This window comes from Balaenoptera ricei, chromosome 19, assembly GCF_028023285.1.
Source record: "Balaenoptera ricei isolate mBalRic1 chromosome 19, mBalRic1.hap2, whole genome shotgun sequence".
In the NCBI taxonomy this organism is placed as follows: domain Eukaryota; kingdom Metazoa; phylum Chordata; class Mammalia; order Artiodactyla; family Balaenopteridae; genus Balaenoptera; species Balaenoptera ricei.
Genome location: NC_082657.1, coordinates 9,919,469 through 9,935,670, shown reverse-complemented (window position 1 = coordinate 9,935,670; position 16,202 = coordinate 9,919,469). Strand labels below are relative to the sequence as shown.

The following is a 16,202-nucleotide window of genomic DNA, read 5'->3' as shown; positions in this document are numbered from 1 at the left end:
CAGAGGCCCCTTTCCTGAAAAATCCGAATTCGAGTGGGTGGGTTCCTGCTAGAGTCTGATTTAGCCCAGCCCCGGAGGCTCCGAGCTGGCGGCTATAGGGCTGGGGCGACACCTGCTGTTCTTTTGTGGAACTTCAGCGATCTACAGAGCCCTACGTTCTTTCACATGTTCAGTGGGCACCTACAGAGTCCCAGACGCAGTCCTAGGTTCTGGGGATGACAGAATTTCTGTCCCCATTGAGCTTAGGCACTAGAGATCATCAGTTTTTGCATCTGCATTTTATGGCCGAGGAAAGTGAGGCGTAGAAACGGAGAGTACCCTACCCTATCCACACAGCCCATCCGCTTGGGAGAACAGAACTTGTGCCATTGTAATTATATTATTACAAAAAAAGTGATCCTTTTAAAATCCAAGTCAGTGATCCTTTGACAATATCATTCCCCGACATGAAACCTTCCCAGTGGCTCCCGTCTCAGAGTAAAAGTCAAAGCTCTCATCACAGCCTTACAATCCCGATGATTAGACCTTTGCACTCCTCGGACCCGATCTCCTACTCCTCTCTCCTCATATACTTGGTTTCTGGCTCACAGATCTCGGTGCACACATCAGGCATGCTCCCTTCTCAGGGCCCTTGCGTTTGTTGATCCCCCTGCCTGAATCTCCTTTCCTCCGCATGTTCCCATGACTCACTGCCTCTTTTCACTCTGGCCTCTGCTTAAATATCACCACTTAATGAAGCCTTCCCTGAGCACCCAGTCTAAAATAGCAAGCCCTGTCACTCTATCCCCTTCCCCTGCTGGACTTTTCTCCATCACCCTGATCACCACCTGCCATATTCTACTTCTATTTGCTTATTGTCTGGCTGCTCCCGCTAGAATATCAGCTCCATGAAACTGTGGACTTTGTTTTGGTGGATTTTGTTTGTTTGTTTGTTTGGCTGCGCCGCGAAGCTGATGTGATCCTAGTTCCCTGGCCAGGAACTGAACCCAGGCCCTAGGCAGTGAGAGCACGGAGTCCTAACCACTTTGGTTCATTTCTATGTCCCTGGTACCCAAAGAGTGCTTGAGCACTTGCCAGATGCTCACTACATCTTTGTAGGATGAATGAAAGAATATTATCACTATCCTTCTCTGAGCCTCAGTTTCCTCATCTGGAAAACAAGACTAGTGCAACTAGGGGGAATCATAACGAGCAGCTGGATATAGAAGCCCGACATGGCACCAGGCAACTGGGAGTCACTCAATAAAGGCTGTTTCCATCTCCAACCTGTTTCCTGCCTCCAGTGGGGGTACCAAGGATGGGCTTGGGGGCTTTAGCCATTCCTGAACCCATAATCGCAACCGGTCCATCTTCCTCCTTTCTTTGAGATGGACAAATGGACACTTTGTCTTATGGAGAGTATGAATGAATAAAAGTATCTTTAGGAAATGTTGCTCTTTTATTTGGAAGTTTAAAACACTGCCCCTGCTTGGCAAATTCAGATTCAAGAGAAGCCCCCCAAGTCCTCTTTCTTTCAGTTAGCTAGCTGCTGCTAGGCAACCCCTGTATACAAAACCTGAGGCTGTAACTACCACTCCTGTAACATCATTATCTATCTCCTAAAATGTGACATGCATCACAAGAGGCAAGATTTTAGGTGATGCACAAACAAACATTTTAAATGGTAAGAGTTTCACGTTTAACTGTTATCTTCTATTTCTGGCAAGCGATACTGAATTCCTTGGTGGTGGAGTAACATTTCCTTTTAAAAGACATTTGTTTTATATTTTTAATAAACCAATTTAAAGAAAAAACTAGGCAAATAGCAGAACAGGTGATATAAAGATCATCAAGGTCCTGAGGGCTGACTGAGGTTTGGGAAACAATGTCATAGCTAACAATGCAGCTTCTGTTTACTGGACATTTATTCTATGCCAGGCCCTGTAACAAGGGCTTTACATGTAGGTAGCTTATGGCGACAATTTTCTATTTGAGGAAATGAGCCTTCAGGAGGTGAGGTCACTTGTTCAGGGTTACGCAGCCAAAAAGTGAAGATGATTCAAATCCAGGTCTGTAGGTCTTTAGACTCCAGTCTCCTGCCTCCTCCTCCCCCCGTTTAGTTTTGGAAACTGAGGCCCAAAGAGGTCACGAGGCCCTGTGCTCATTCCCAAGGCAGTTGGAATGGAGAGAAGCGGGTGGAGAGGTTGGAGAGAGAGAAAAGACATGGCTTGTTGACTGACTAGATGTGGGGGGTGAGGGAATAGGAGTCCAGGGCCATACCTGGGTCTCTGGCTGGGCGACAATGTGGGCAGGAGGGGATGTCCCTGAGTGGGAAATCAGGTAGGACAAGGAAGAGGTTTACATATGTTTGACGGGGGAGTCTTCCATTAGGCAGTTGCATACATGGGTCTGGGACTCAGGTGAAATGGTGGCACAGCAGGGAGAGTGTGGGGATCGACTCGTGATGTCTGCCTTGAGCACAGGCATGGAAAGTGGCTGTCAAGGCTTGGCTAGCTCTGGGATCAGACAACTCCCAGATGGCAGAGGGGAAGGTTCTTCCTCCGCAGAGATGGGGAAGGTTCCTCCTTGAGTATCACTTACCTGCTTTTCAGTACAGGAAGGTGAAAACTGGAGTGGGCTGGAAGCACAGGAGGCCTTGGGTTTTCCACAGAAGTCTTTATTACAGTGTAAATCCAAGCTCAGGCCTCCCCTGGGCCCCATGCAAAGCCCCAGCGTTGGGGCCAGTGGCATCCATCCAGGAGACACCAGCCCCTCACGGCGCCTCCGGCGGTGGGGTCCCGGAAGTGCAGGGCGTGTGCCCTATCTAGGCAACTACAAGTCCCAGCAGGCCCCGCGGCCAAGGTGCCTCGCCTTTCCAAGACTCCTAGGGCAGAGCCTCTTGGGAAATGTAGTCCTGGCCACTCAGGCAATTTGCGCAAACTCCCTGGTGTGAGCGATCCTGACACCCACTGGGAAATGGCTTGGGATGAGGCAGGGAGAGGGTGGGGATGGAAGGGAAATGGAAGAGGGCAGAGGGCTACAGGGGGTGGGGGCAAGCGTCCCGCAGGCAGAGACACCCCTTTCATTCGGCTTTGGCTTTGGATCCGGAGACTGCGGCTGCTGCCGAGGCAAGGGCTCCGGTCCCTGGGATCTTAGCTCGGATCCTGAGGGAGAAACAGATGGAGTCAAGGGGTGGGGCAAGCGACAGGATAAGTAGTATCTGAGAACTAAAAACTGGATGGAGGAAGTGAGTGCCCAAGCCAGCCCCTACCCTCCACCTACTGGCCTGCGATGGAACTGTCTCTCACCTTTTAAGAAAAGCAGGCACTCAGCCCCAGGAGATTTATGGACAGGGAATATTGGGGGTCGGGGAGAGGAGAAGCATTCCCAACTTTTCTCATTCCCCATCCCATCCGTCTCTACCACATGCCCTTACTTAGCTTTGATGTGGCTCAACTGATTGGTCACCAATCCCACATACTGGTCAATCTGGGCCTGGGGAGACAAGAAGGGGTGAAAGGAGAGATTGGAGGGGGTTCTTCTCCCTAATTCATTAAAAAAGCTGCTTCCTCCCCCACCCCCAGATCAGGAGTTGGGAGGAGTGGCCCACCACTCCACCATCAACTCTAAACCTAATAAAATACCCTTGGAAGTCAGAAGTCCAAGGTGAAGTGTCAAGTCAATTGGACCACACTCTGTGTGGGAAGTGATGTCAGGTAGACACACAAGAATTTGCCAGTGGCTTTGCGTCCTGGGAACTACTGTTAATCTTTGAGTGAGTTTTGTGTGTGTGTGTGTTTAGGGGCAGCGTAAGAATAGAGGGCGTTAGTGTTGGTTGTCGAGTCCCTGAGTGGATTGATTTAAATACTAGTTTAATTCAGTGTGAACTGACTTTGTGAGCCTCGGTGATTCCGGCATGTGAGGGAGTTAGGACTATCTCCCTGGCAGGAACATGTATTGTTTGGCTCTCAGCTGTGCCGGAAAATGTCAAAAATGGAATGTTGGTCCATCTGCCTGTCTCTGGATAGGATATATGTCAGTTGGCCCTGGTTCTGTCAGTGTTCTGGGCTGGGATGGGTGTCAGTCAGACCCAGACTATGTGTAGGGATAGACGGCGTCAGTCTGTCTGTCTGTCTGTCTGCAAATGGAATATGTGTTTGTCAGTCTCTGGTGGTATCAGAGGAGACGGGGTATCGGGGTATCAGGAGAAGGCATTCATCTGTCTGCCTGTTTCTGGCTAGAAAGAGTGTTGTTCAGCCTCGTGCTATGTCAGGGAGAGAAGACACCAGTCAGGCTGCCTCTCTGGAGGTAGGATGTGTCCAGGCAGACCTTGGATCACTGTTAGGGAGGAGCCTCAGTTAGTCTACCTGCCTTGGGCTGGAATGTGTCAGTCAGATCCTGGCTCTGTCACAGGCCACCTATCGAAATGCCTGTCTCTGGCTGTTGAAACATATTAGGTAGACTCTAGCTGCGTGGAGGAGTGGCAGCAGGCAGACCACCTGTGCCTAACATGTGTCAGAGAGAGCCTGATTCTGTCAGGGGTGGGAACACCGGCTTGTCCTCCTGTCTCTGGCTGGGACATCTGTCATGGACCCTGGCTGTGTGTGTGTGTGGTTGTTTGGCCGGGGTACTGCCAACTGAGGGCCTGTCGCACTTACCTGGTGCTGCCGGTACAGCAGAGGGATTGTGAATAAACCGATCACTCCTGCGGGCACAGAGATGGGGGTCAGGGCTCTCCAGGGAGATTACCAGCTCCATTCAGAGCCCAGGAACCCACCTCCCCGCCCCGCCCCTCATAGCCTTCCCAGCTCACCCAGAATGAGAAGAGTCAAACCATTGAAGATGGCACCCACGAAGGTCAAGATGTAGAAGAGAAGGACCAGCTGAGGGTGAGGGTCGGAGTCAGCAGAGTCTACGGGGTGCACCCTGGGCTGGGAACTTCCCCAGCACTGGCCCTCCTCCCCTCCTCCCCCCAGGGGCAGGGAGTTGAATGTTGGGACCCAGGAGGGAGTGGGGGGCTTCAGGGCACCTTGAGGGAATCCACGAAGTCTTCTACCAGAAAGAAATGCCGCAGCTGCGTGGCCGCAGAGACCACGCAGGAGGCAATCTGTTGGGACATATGTTCTGTCTGCTCCCGAGTCAGGGTCAGGTCCACATCCAGGTAGGCCCTGAGAGAACAGAGGTGTGTGAGGCCACTCAGTGGGTGGATGGGACCCAGGCTGAGGGGCGTGGCTGAGACAAGGGCAAGAAGTGAGGGTTGGGGAGTAAGGCCAGGTGTAGCGTGCTAGGGTGGAGGTCAGGGTCAGGAGACGGGATCAAGGATTAAGGGTAAGAGGTTAGGGTCTGAGGTTACGACTGGAAGTCAAGGGTCAGAGTCTGGTTTAATGTCAGGGTCAGGTTGGAGTCAGGAACAGGAACAGGAACAGGATGGGTCAGGGCCAGGGTGAGAAGTCAGTGCCTGATCTGAGGTCATGGGTCATGACTTAGGGTCAGCGCTGAGGTCTGGACAGAGGTCAGGGTTGGGGGCCAGGCTGCGGGCTCTCACTGGAAGGGGTTGGTGCCGTCCCCCCGGTGCACAGCCTGCAGCACTTTTCGGTAAACCCTGAGAGAGATGGTGCCGCAGAGCAGCAACAGGGCCACATGGGCGGCCACGGACACAATGCTGAAACGCAGGAGGCTGAGCAGGGAGACCATGAGGCCTGTGAAGACCACTCCTGACGTCCTCGTGTTCTTCCAGTACAGCAGGTCTGCCACTGTGGAGGGAGGGGGCGGCAATCAGGCTGGGGTTTGGAGCTGGCCTGGCTGACCTCTTGACCTCCTATTTCCTGTCTCGGGGCTGAAACATGACCTCTTGACACACCTGTCAGAGCCTTAACCCAATTTCCAGATTTTTACTTATCTTCTTTTATTCCATGCTTGCCTCCTGGAAAACCCAAGTTAACTGTCTAGCAAGTCCCCTCAAGCTTACTCCTGCCCATAGATAACGTGTGAACACAATTTGGGGTGAAAAATCAATCTTCTGCATCATGCATATCTCACTCTACTTTTCCTCCTAGAATTCCCTCCTAGTCAACGGGAATAGCTCTTATTAATTCATTCTTTTTAAGGGCTACATGATATTCCATGGTGTGGCTACACCATCATTCATTTTATTCAACCATGCAGCTATTGCTGGGTCGTTTACTTTGTTTCCTCCCCCCATCCTCTTCCCTGACAGTACTACAAGCACCAGCCTCCTGCAGATATTCTTACCTCCGGGAGGTTCTATTTCTGAGATAGAATCCCAGGGGTCGAATCGCTGGGTGGACTAATTATGTATTTTCGAATGTCATAAATATTATCAGATTGCTTACTAGCAAGACTGTAACAATCCTTATTTCTATGAGCAACATGCAAGTGATCTTTTCCCAGCATCCTGCCCAGCAATGGGTGTCATTGTTCTTTTTATTTTTTGCACCCTGACACATGTAAAGTCATATCTCCTTGATACCCCTACCAACACATACATCTAAGTCCTAAATGTATTAATAACACCATCCTCCTTCCTAGGCCCTAACTCAAACTTCTGATCCCTTTCAGAGATCCTAAACTCACCTCCCAAGCCCAGCCTATGTCCTGATCAGTGACCTTTGGACCCCAACGTTTCATCTCACTCATCTTAACTTTTAACAGCCGTCCCTATAATCGGCTCTGCCTTGAACCCTGAACTGAGAGCCCAGTACCCTGCCATTTATTTCCAGACAGTCTCCATCCTCCCACCCTTACTCCGATCAAACTGACCCATCCCAACCAGTCCCCCTCAGAGTCTGACTCGCCTCACTTCTGTATCTTCCCTACGCACATCCTCCCATCTACCTCTAACTAGGGTAGACCTCCCTTCAACCCCTCCCCTGCAGGCTCCCCAAAGCCTGAGCCAGTGGTGGGGGAGGGGCCGGGTCACCTGAGGCGGGGCTAAGTTTAGGCACGCTGGGGGGAGGGTGCCTCTCAGGCAGCTGTGCTGGCCTGTCCAGCTACTGAGTGACAGCACCGCCTGGGCCTGAGGCTGGGGGAGGGGGCCTCGCTGCTCTTGGGCCCCAAAGCTCCGGCTCGAGAGAGAGGGGACCCCATACTCCCTCCACGCCCTCCCTAGACACCCCCGCAGCCCCTCAGCCCCAGCCTGCCGCTCTGGGGAATCTGGGACCAAGACGAAACATCCCCCAGATTTGAGGGCGATAAAAGTGAATCTGGGTCCCTTTCCACGGTCCCCCAGCGCCCGCGTCCCAGCCCGCCCCGAAAGCCCACCTTTACTCCCCATCTCGGCTCCGAGTGAGAGGCTACAGACACTGCTGCTTCTCAGGGATTTTGCCCACTTCAGTGGAACCCGGAGAGAGGGAGTAAGGGGGCGGGGCCCTTTTGTACCCAGCCAATGACTCTCCATTGCGGTGGGAACAATTCCAAAACGGGGTGGCTCTCTTTGTAAACAGCCAAAAGCAGTGATGTCTATAACCTACCTATAGGAACCGTTCGTGGAGGCTGAGCATACTTTGAAGTAAGGCGGGGTCTATTTACAATTGGCCAATTCATGCGGTCAGGGAAGAGGAGAGTTTTTAAAACGCACAGAGTTTACTTTTACTTGCCCAGTGGCCACATTCAGAAAAGAGCATTATTTTTTCAGGGATTTGGCCTGTCCAAAATCAGCCTCTAGGGGGAGCACTCCAAAAGAGGGATTATTTTTTAGCAATTAGCCAATCCTAATGCTTCCTCCAGCTTCTCAGGTGGGAGGGCTAACTTCTCAAGTGGGAGGGGGAACCATTTAAAAAGAGCCAATAGCAATCTCAGGTAACGGGAAAATTTTTTTAAAGGGTGGAGTTTACAATGTCTTGCCAGTAGCAATACCTCCTCCCTTCTCCATTCTCCTCCGTTCCTTCCCGAGGATGGTCCCTTTAAAAATCAATCCTCCACCCTCGCTGTAGTCCAAAGGAGCACGTTCCCTCATGCACTTTACCTAGAAAGTGTGGTTCCAATGTGAATTCTGATTGGTCCGTGCTATCGAGGCACTGCCCCGTGATTGGCTCCCGCTCCAGCCGCCCCCACGGCTCTTCCTCCTCCTTCTCGTCCATCGAGGGCTCATCTGGCCAAGAGTTCGAATCCCGAGATCGAAGTGGAGATGGGGTACGGGCCTGAGGGATCCCAGAGCCAGGGCTGGGCTGTGGAGTCAAGACTTCGGGCGGCGAGGACTGAGCGAGTCCGAGTTGTAGGTCCAGGTCTGGTGCGTTAGAGAGAGAAGGCTGTGAGCTTTCACCATGGAGGTGCCCTAAGGAGAGACCACCCACCCCTGGTGGCTTTGGTCCCAGCACCTCGGACATCTCACCTTTCCCAGCCTCTCCAACCTCTGATCCGTCGGGTTCTTCGTCATCCAGCGGGGTGGAGCTACTGGTGGCAGAGTCCTCCCCGGACCCTGCTCCCCGGGCCGCCCAGCCCAGTTGGTCCAGTTGGAGCCCCAGGTCCTCCAGGGGGCGCTCAGCTGGAGGGGCAGAATCGGGGTGACCACGGCGCCCGGGCTCCGGGGATTGGCTCAGGCTGGGGATGCTCTCCAAGCTGTCGCCCAGGCCAGGTTGCGGGGGCGGCTCTCGCGGCTCCGAGACTGAGCGGCCCTGGGGCCGTGGGCGGCGAGCAGCTGAATCCCTGCGGGCCCCAGAGCCCAGCACGCCATCGAAGGCGATGTAGGAGAAGGTCAGCTCCCGGGGAGTGCCCCAGTCCTGCGATGTGGTCTCCTCCTCGTCTTCCTCTGAGAATTCCCGGGCTGTATGCAGCTCCCGAAAATCCGAGTCGTCGTTCCCTCCTGCCATGAGCAAAGGAGGGCATGAACTCCTCTGACCAAGACCCTAGCCCACTCCCCTTAACCCCTTTACCCAGCTGTGAGCCCCCTTCAAGTCCCACTCTCACATCTTCCCTCTCTGCTTACCTTCTGTGGAGTCAGGGGTAGAGGAAGCTGTAGACGGAGCTTCTTCTGCAACAGGGAAAGAATCAAAGACTCTTAGAAGCTTAGATTGCCCGAGTTACAGAAGTAGTGTGCTAGTCCTGGAAACCTGTCTGAATTAAGGAATCTTAGAGTTTTAATTACAGGACCTCTAGAACATTCTGTATACAGACTGTAAAACCTTAGTATCCCTGCTGTCTGAAGCTCAGTCTTAGAAGTTCAAATCCAGGAATCTCGATCTTAGTGCCTTTAAATTAGGGATTTTAGGAGGCTTCAATTCCTTAATTCTTTCAACAACCATTAATTGAGTGTTTAATACATGCCAGGCACTGTTTTAGATCCTGAGGATACAAATGTGAACAAAACAGACAAAATCCCTAGTCTCATAGAGCTTACACTCTATAGGGGAGATAGACAGTAACAATTAAACTTATGATGTTGGGTGCTAAGTGTGTGGAGAAAAATGAAGGTAAGGGAAGAGAAAGTAAGGGGATGCTATTTCAGACAGGTTGGTGAGGAAGACTTCCCGGATGACATTTGAACAGAAACCTGAATGATGTGAGGAAACCATGCGGATATCTAGGGAAGAGTCTTCCAGGCAGAGGGAAAAGTCAGTGCAAAGGCCCTGAGGCAAGCAGTAAGCTTTGCATATTTGAGGAACTGAGAAGTGTGCAGATGTGACTGGAACAGGGTGACTGATGGGGAGATGGAAGGGAGATGAGGGCAGAGAGGAAAGGCGGGGTGGGGTGGGGGTGGGGAGATCACGTAGGGCCTTCCTTTGTAAGCCCAGGTAAGGACAAGATCTTAGAATGTTGGGATGATACTCTAAAATGTTGAAATAACAAATTCTTAGAATTTTGGCATGTTGACTCCCAAGACATGCAAGTGGCTAGGTCGGCGTTGCAATCCCCAGCTGTCAGAACCATAGGGGTGTGAGACAGAGAATGTTAGACAAGGACTGTTAGAGCCCTGGCCTCAGAAATCATAAGGCTCAGACAAGGCGTTTTCAATTATGGAATTCAGCCTCTCAGAGTTAGCTTGGGGCTTTGCCTACAGGAGATGCTCAATACCGTTTGGAGATTGAAATCAGATGCCCCCCCGCCCCCACCTCGTTTCTTCAGCTAGGGCATAGGAGGCCAGGAATCAGAGACCCGGAGTGGTAAAACCTAAGGACCCAGGAGTCCTAGCCCCAACCCAGGGATGGCTGTATCCTGGGGACAGGGGATTGTACAATTCGGGCGAGGTCGGGGCTGCCTCTGAGTCTGGGGAGAAAACGGAGGTGGGATGCGAAGATGGGTGATGCGGGGGAAGGGGGGAGTCAGACCCCTCTTCTCCATCGTGGCTCTGCCCCTCCATTCAAATCCCCTCACCGCTGGCTATGGCCAGCACCAGGGCGAGGGGACAGCTCCCGGAAAGCTTCCTCATCCCCGGGCGGAGCCCCGCGGCACATTCAAGGGCCCAGAGCGCCCCCCGTCGGCTATCTCAGTGCCCCCAGCCTCTGCCCAGTCTCACTCAGGTTGTCCGGATCAAGTCGCCCCCATCGCCGCTGGAACACGGGGGGAAGGGAGAGCTTCCTTTGTCTCCTTCGCTTCCTCCCCGTCTTGGCTCTCCCGAGGCCCAGGTCGGAGGGAAAACCGGGGAAGAGCCCACCCGGGCCTCTGGGCCCCACACCAGGCCTGAGCCTCCCCCTACTCACTGCAGTGGGCGAAGACCGGCAGGACCTGCCCCATGGCCCCCCTCGGGCCTGCATCGGGACCCCCGCCCACTCCGGCCACGCCGCCCTGGGCCTGGGGCCGCGAGCGCTCATCTCCGCCGCGCCCAGGACGCCGCCGCCGCCGCCATCCTCGCTGCCTCCTCCTCCCGGGCCGCTCCAGCAGCCGCCGCCGCCGCCGCCGCCGCCGCCCTCGGTTCGGCTCAGCGGGGGCGGGCGGGGCCGCTGTGGGGCGACTGCAGCGCGGGGGCCGGGGGCGGGGCCAGAGAACGGGGGGCGGAACCTGAGGGAGGGCGAGGGGGAGGGGAAACACCCGGGAGGATGGAGGTGGGGCGTGGCCTTCCTAATAGAGGGGCAGAGCTAGGACCGTAGGCTACCTGCCGAGAAGGCCTGGAAGGCGGTCTGAAGGGCGGGGTCTAGACAGAAGAGGGCGGGGCCTTTAGGGGGAGAGAAGCGGGACCGAGGGTAGGGTGAGGGGCCCCGGGAAATGATGATGAAGGAACCTAGGCGGAGAGGATGGGGGCGTGGATCTCAGAGTGGGTTGGGGTGGAGCTAGAGGTGGCATTGAGGGGAGGGTATAAAGATTCTACCGCTGAGAGGTAGAGGTATAAGCCTAGATTCTCAATGGGAGTGGGAAAGGGGGCGGGAAGAAACTACTCGGAAAGTTTTGAGACAAGGGGAGGAGCTCAGACTTGGGGAGGTTTAAGCCAATTTAGAATTGTTCAGAGTTGGGTGGGGTCAGTCCGAGACTGAGGAGCTAGAGGCGTGGCCTAGAGGGAATAGGGCAGAACAATCAAGGGTGGTGGTGCTGCCCAGAAGGTGAGCTGAACCTGGAGTGAGGGGGCTGGGCGCGGAGCTAGACGCCGGTCGGGACTGCGAATATTAGAAGCATCTGAGGCTGTGTGTGTGAATGGATGGGAGGGACCTGGAAGAGAAGCGACTGAAACCCGGGGGCGAGACGGAGAGGGGAGGGGTCGAAGTAAAAAAATTAAGCATTTAAAGCTTTTGAAACACGATGGGACCACTGATGTGGGCAGAGATTGAACAGAGTCGGGCTGGGGAGCCGAAGCCGAGTGTTGTGTTGAGAATACGGATTTTAGAGATTGTGTAACACTGTTTACTTCTGTGACTCAGTTTCCTCTTCGGTAAATTGGAGATGGTGATGTAAAACAGTGTGTAGCTCATGGTAAATGCTAGTTTGGTACTATTATCTTTCTTCCCTGACCAAAACCACAAACCTCACTTTGAAGGTGCGGAAGAAAGGAGAACGAAGAGTTCATTCCCTTCTAGTGACTCGACTTGAGTGCAAGTCAAGGGCATAGGAAGGAGATTTAAGTGGTTTAAAATTTCACAGTGCAGAGGATTAGTGGAGGTGACGGGGACGGGGGCGGGGTGACGGGGACGGGGGCGGGGTGGCGGGGCTGTTAGCAGGTGCAGAGGGTGGAGCTTTCCTGATCCCCAGGCTGAAGGATGGCGGCCCTCGCCCGCCTGCTGGAATGTCTCCTCTGGCCAGCTCGCAAGCAAGAGTGGGTGGAGGAGGCAGAGGAGAGGCGCAGCTCTGCCGACGGGCCTCAGTCCCTCCTGGACGCACCGCGATGCGCCCAGCGGCCGCACGGGGGTGCGGCGGCGTCTTGGGGCTTGCGCTTCGGGGCGAGCGCAGTGCAAGGGTGGCGCGCACACATGGAGGACGCGCATTGCGCTTGGCTTGAGCTACCCGGGCTGGGCCCGGGCTGGGCTTTCTTCGCGGTCCTCGACGGCCACGGTGGGACGAGAGCCGCCCTCTTCGGTGCGCGCCACCTGCCGGGCTACGTGCTCGAGGCGCTGGGCCCAGCGCCCGGCGAGCCCCAGGGCGTGTGCGAAGCACTGCGCCGAGCCTTTCTGAGCGCAGACGCACGCCTGCGCGCTCTCTGGCCCCGCGGCGAGCCGGGAGGCTCCACCGCCTTGGCGTTGCTGGTTTCCCCGCACTTTCTGTACCTGGCGCACTGCGGTGACTCCCGCGCGGTGCTGAGTCGCGCCGGCGCCGTGGCCTTCACCACCGAAGACCATCGGCCCCTCCGTCCCCGGGAACGCGAGCGCATCCATGACGCGGGCGGCACCATCAGCCGCCGGCGCCTCGAGGGCTCTCTGGCAGTGTCCCGAGCACTGGGAGACTTTGCCTACAAAGAGGCTCCGGGACGGCCCCCTGAACTGCAGCTCGTTTCCGCGGAGCCTGAAGTGACCGCCCTGGCACGCCGAGCAGAGGACGAATTCATGCTCCTGGCCTCTGATGGCGTGTGGGACGCGATGTCTGGCTCTGCCCTGGCGGGACTGGTGGCATCTCGCCTCTGCTTGGGCTTGGCCCCAGAGCTTCTCTGCGCGCAGCTGTTGGATACGTGTCTTTGCAAGGTCCTGGGGGCGGGGCTTGAGATCTTTGAGGGAAGAACCTAAGGGATTTAGGGGGGAGGAGCTTTGATGCAGAGGCGAGAGTAAAACTAGAAAAGGAGAGGTGGGACTCCAATAGGGGACGGGGCCTGCTGGAACGGGGCAGGGCCAAAACGTGCAGGGAGCGGAGACTGAGGGAAATCTTGAGACAAGACGGAAGAGTTCTAGATAGATAAGTGGGAGGGATTTACGAGAAAGGGCGTGGTCTTTTGGAATGGAACAGCCCTCAGACTTAAGAGATGGGTCCTGAGGTGTGACTAGTGGCAGAAAGAAGAACAGTTAAACAGCAGAGTGGGAGGAGCTTTGGAAAAGGGAAGTGGCTCTGTTTAATAGGGTGGTGCTAGGACAGTGAGAGGGCGTGGTCTAAGGAATTGGTCCTTGTGAGAGGCCTGGTTTAGACTGGCAGAAGGGTGGGACTTTAGAGATACGGGCATAACCAGATTGGGAAGGGGGCACTAGAGCAAGGGGAGTGTTGGGAAACTCTGTTTCCTAGGGCATGGAGACCTGTGCTGGGGCATTCAGCCGTGTTCCACCAGGCTCTCTTTTCTCTGCCTTCTCCAGGGAAGCCTGGACAACATGACCTGCATCCTGGTCTGCTTCCCGGGGGCCCCCAGGCCTTGTGAGGAGGCCATCAGGAAGGAGCTAGTGCTGGACGCAGCCCTGGGACGCAGGGTTGCAGGTGAGCAGGCGCCAGGAGCCCGGGCGGAAGGGGTGGTCAGCAAGCAGGGTAACTCCCACAATCCTTGCCTCCTTCTCAGAGCTGTGTGCCTTTGGCCAGGAGCCCCCCAGCTTGAACACAGTTTTCAGGACTCTGGCCTCTGAGGACATCCCGGATTTACCTCCTGGGGGAGGGCTCCACTGCAAGTGAGTTGGGGTGGGGTGGGGTGGAATGGGAGGATGGGTGGTAGGAGGAGGGTCCCCTCCTGAGGGCCTTCCTTTGCTCTCCAGGGCCACAGTCATCGCTGACGCTTACTCTCAGTTCTGCCAGGCCTCAGGAGAGCGCTGGATGGTAAGGACCCTGTGTTCTTGAATGCTTCTCTTAGAAGCATGTAATTCAGCACCTCCCCCATGCCACCTCTTTAAGTGATGGGGAAATTGAGGCCAGAGGGGACAGGGACTTACCTGATATAGTAATAAGCTCTCACACCTGGTCCTGAAGAATTGTGCTAGGCATGATTGTTGGTGGGGTGGGGTGGGTGGTGATGGCAGAAGCAGAGGAGAAGAGATTGTGCTTCTCCTCCAAGAAATGTGCCCCCTACATTGCTCTGTGAAGCCCCACCATCCCAAGCACCACCCCCTCCATCCAGAAATAAGGCAGAAAAATTCAAGGAATGTTGATGACCAATACCAAGGGCTGATTGCACTGCAGAGACCACCAGGACATCTCTGAGGGTGGCCCAGGTCTTAGAGGAGAGAGGTTGTGAATTGGGCCCAGATGGCCTATTTAGAGATGTCCAAGGAGGTGGTGAGTGGAGCCACATAAACTAAGGTATGGGGTGGGGGGCTGGGAGGAAATGTGAGGGAGGAAACCAGAAGGCCTTTGCAGGGCAGAGAAGGGAGTTGGGTTATTACCAATCGGGGTGGGGGGGTTGTTGATGGTTTCTCAGCAGCAGAAAGGAGGTCTTTGTCAGGATTCTTTTGAGTTGTGAGTGACAGAAACCCCATTCAACCTGGGAAGACGAACCAGGGAGTTTTACTGGGCCATGTAATTGAAGAGTACAGGGACTTAAGGCATGACTGCATCCAGTTGTCAGATGATGTCATCAGGAACTGTCTTAGTTTTCTTTTCTCTGAGTTGGCTTCATTCCCAGGCAGGGTCCCCACATGAGGTAGCAGAGAGTCGCTGCTCCATGCTCACATCCCAGAAGCCTAACATCCCCAGTGGGGAGAGCATGCCAGTTTCCCAGTAGTTGCAGCCGTGCTTCCAGAGCTGGTTCTCCTTGGCCACACTGGGTCATGTGCCTGACCAGTCTCTGTGTCTCTGATTGGCCAGGCTGGGGTCACAGGCCCATCCCCTAGCACTTGGCCTTGGGGTCCACTCCACCCAAAACTGAGGAAATGAGAGATAGGGAATGCTGGTTCCTCAAAGGAAAAATAGGAGCGGTGCTTCCAGAATACAGGGGAGTAAATGCTGAGGGGCAAGAAGGGGTTCCTATTCACCATCTTCCACGTTTTGTGTTACAGATGGGGCAGAATGGGGCTGAGAAGCCCACTGGCACCCATTCAAGCTCTGCCTTGGACTTGGAGGCCTGACAGCTGTCATCCTTTAGGGACCCTCTGCCCAGCTGGGGCCTCAATGGAATTAAGGAAGAAAACTCCCCTTCCCCAGCTATGCAGACTAGCGGAAGGAAGAGAAACCAATGGAGGAACCCCAGAATGTTTATTTCCCTTTCTCCTACTTCCCTCTCATAAGACAGAAAGTCTTATGAGAGAGGGGAAATTCCACCCACCAGCTAGACCCAAAAAAAAAACAACCAAAAATAACCCAAACCTCAAAACCCCAAAACCAAATGTCTTTGAAATACTTAGAGCTGAATGGACCCTGAAAATCACCCAGTTCAATAACCTTCTCTTCCCTTCCTATTTTTCATATGTTTGGCGGGGAGGTAGGGGAAAGTTTTTATAATTAAATTTTAATTACATAATTCAAAATACATTTTTCTTGTGGAAAAAACCCCACACGCATTATTTGCCCAGTCATTTGGCAAATACGTATGGGGCACCTGCTATGTGCAAGGCCCTGCTCAGGCCATCAACCTGGCAGACCCATTGAGGTTCCTGCCCCCGGAACCTCCTAGTGTGTGGGGTGGAGTTGGGGGGGGACAGCAAACAAGGGAACCCATAAATAAGGTCATCTCAGACACTGACAAGTGTCTCAAGGAAAATGAAACTGGGGGATGTGATAAGAAAATGTCTTAGGGGAGCTATGCTGGTTTTTTTACATAGTTATTTATTTTTTGAATGGGTGATAAGTTCACTTGGTTTGAAATTCAAAGGGCACAAAACGGTATACAACGAAGTCTCTCTCCATCCCTCACCCACTGCCACTCCATTTGCCACCTGGGGATGGTTGCTTTAGATGGGGGTCAGTGAAGACCTCTGAGGAGGGGCAACTGAGCAGGAACCTAACAG

At 54.2% G+C, this 16,202-nt stretch overlaps 2 protein-coding genes across 2 annotated transcripts; one reads left to right on the top strand and one right to left on the bottom strand.

Annotated features, from left to right (window-relative positions):
- Window positions 1–2,640: 2,640 nt before the first annotated feature.
- On the bottom strand, window positions 2,641–10,759 carry RTN2 (reticulon 2). Its single transcript, XM_059904508.1, has 10 exons — window positions 10,635–10,759; window positions 8,924–8,968; window positions 8,330–8,800; window positions 7,964–8,224; window positions 5,525–5,732; window positions 5,009–5,147; window positions 4,793–4,862; window positions 4,638–4,684; window positions 3,416–3,474; window positions 2,641–3,143 (listed from the first exon to the last, which is right to left on the bottom strand). Exons 1-10 carry the CDS (start codon window positions 10,666–10,668, stop codon window positions 3,062–3,064), a joined length of 1,416 nt encoding a protein of 471 aa, XP_059760491.1. The 5' UTR covers window positions 10,669–10,759; the 3' UTR covers window positions 2,641–3,061.
- A 597-nt stretch (window positions 10,760–11,356) lies between these two features.
- On the top strand, window positions 11,357–15,414 carry PPM1N (protein phosphatase, Mg2+/Mn2+ dependent 1N (putative)). The gene is made up of 6 exons (XM_059904509.1): window positions 11,357–11,468; window positions 12,112–13,034; window positions 13,632–13,749; window positions 13,829–13,934; window positions 14,019–14,079; window positions 15,255–15,414. Exons 2-6 carry the CDS (start codon window positions 12,120–12,122, stop codon window positions 15,321–15,323), a joined length of 1,269 nt encoding a protein of 422 aa, XP_059760492.1. The 5' UTR covers window positions 11,357–11,468; window positions 12,112–12,119; the 3' UTR covers window positions 15,324–15,414.
- Window positions 15,415–16,202: the final 788 nt, after the last annotated feature.

Coding starts and splice junctions, on each gene's coding strand:
- PPM1N (XM_059904509.1), top strand. CDS start 12,120: ATGGCGGCCCTCGCCCGCCTGCTGGAATGTCTCCTCTGGCCAGCTCGC. Junction 13,035..13,631: donor TGGATACGTGTCTTTGCAAG/GTCCTGGGGGCG, acceptor TGCCTTCTCCAG/GGAAGCCTGGACAACATGAC. Junction 14,080..15,254: donor CCTCAGGAGAGCGCTGGATG/GTAAGGACCCTG, acceptor TTTGTGTTACAG/ATGGGGCAGAATGGGGCTGA.
- RTN2 (XM_059904508.1), bottom strand. CDS start 10,668: ATGGGGCAGGTCCTGCCGGTCTTCGCCCACTGCA. Junction 4,685..4,792: donor TTTGACTCTTCTCATTCTGG/GTGAGCTGGGAA, acceptor CTGTGCCCGCAG/GAGTGATCGGTTTATTCACA. Junction 3,475..4,637: donor TGCTGTACCGGCAGCACCAG/GTAAGTGCGACA, acceptor TTGTCTCCCCAG/GCCCAGATTGACCAGTATGT.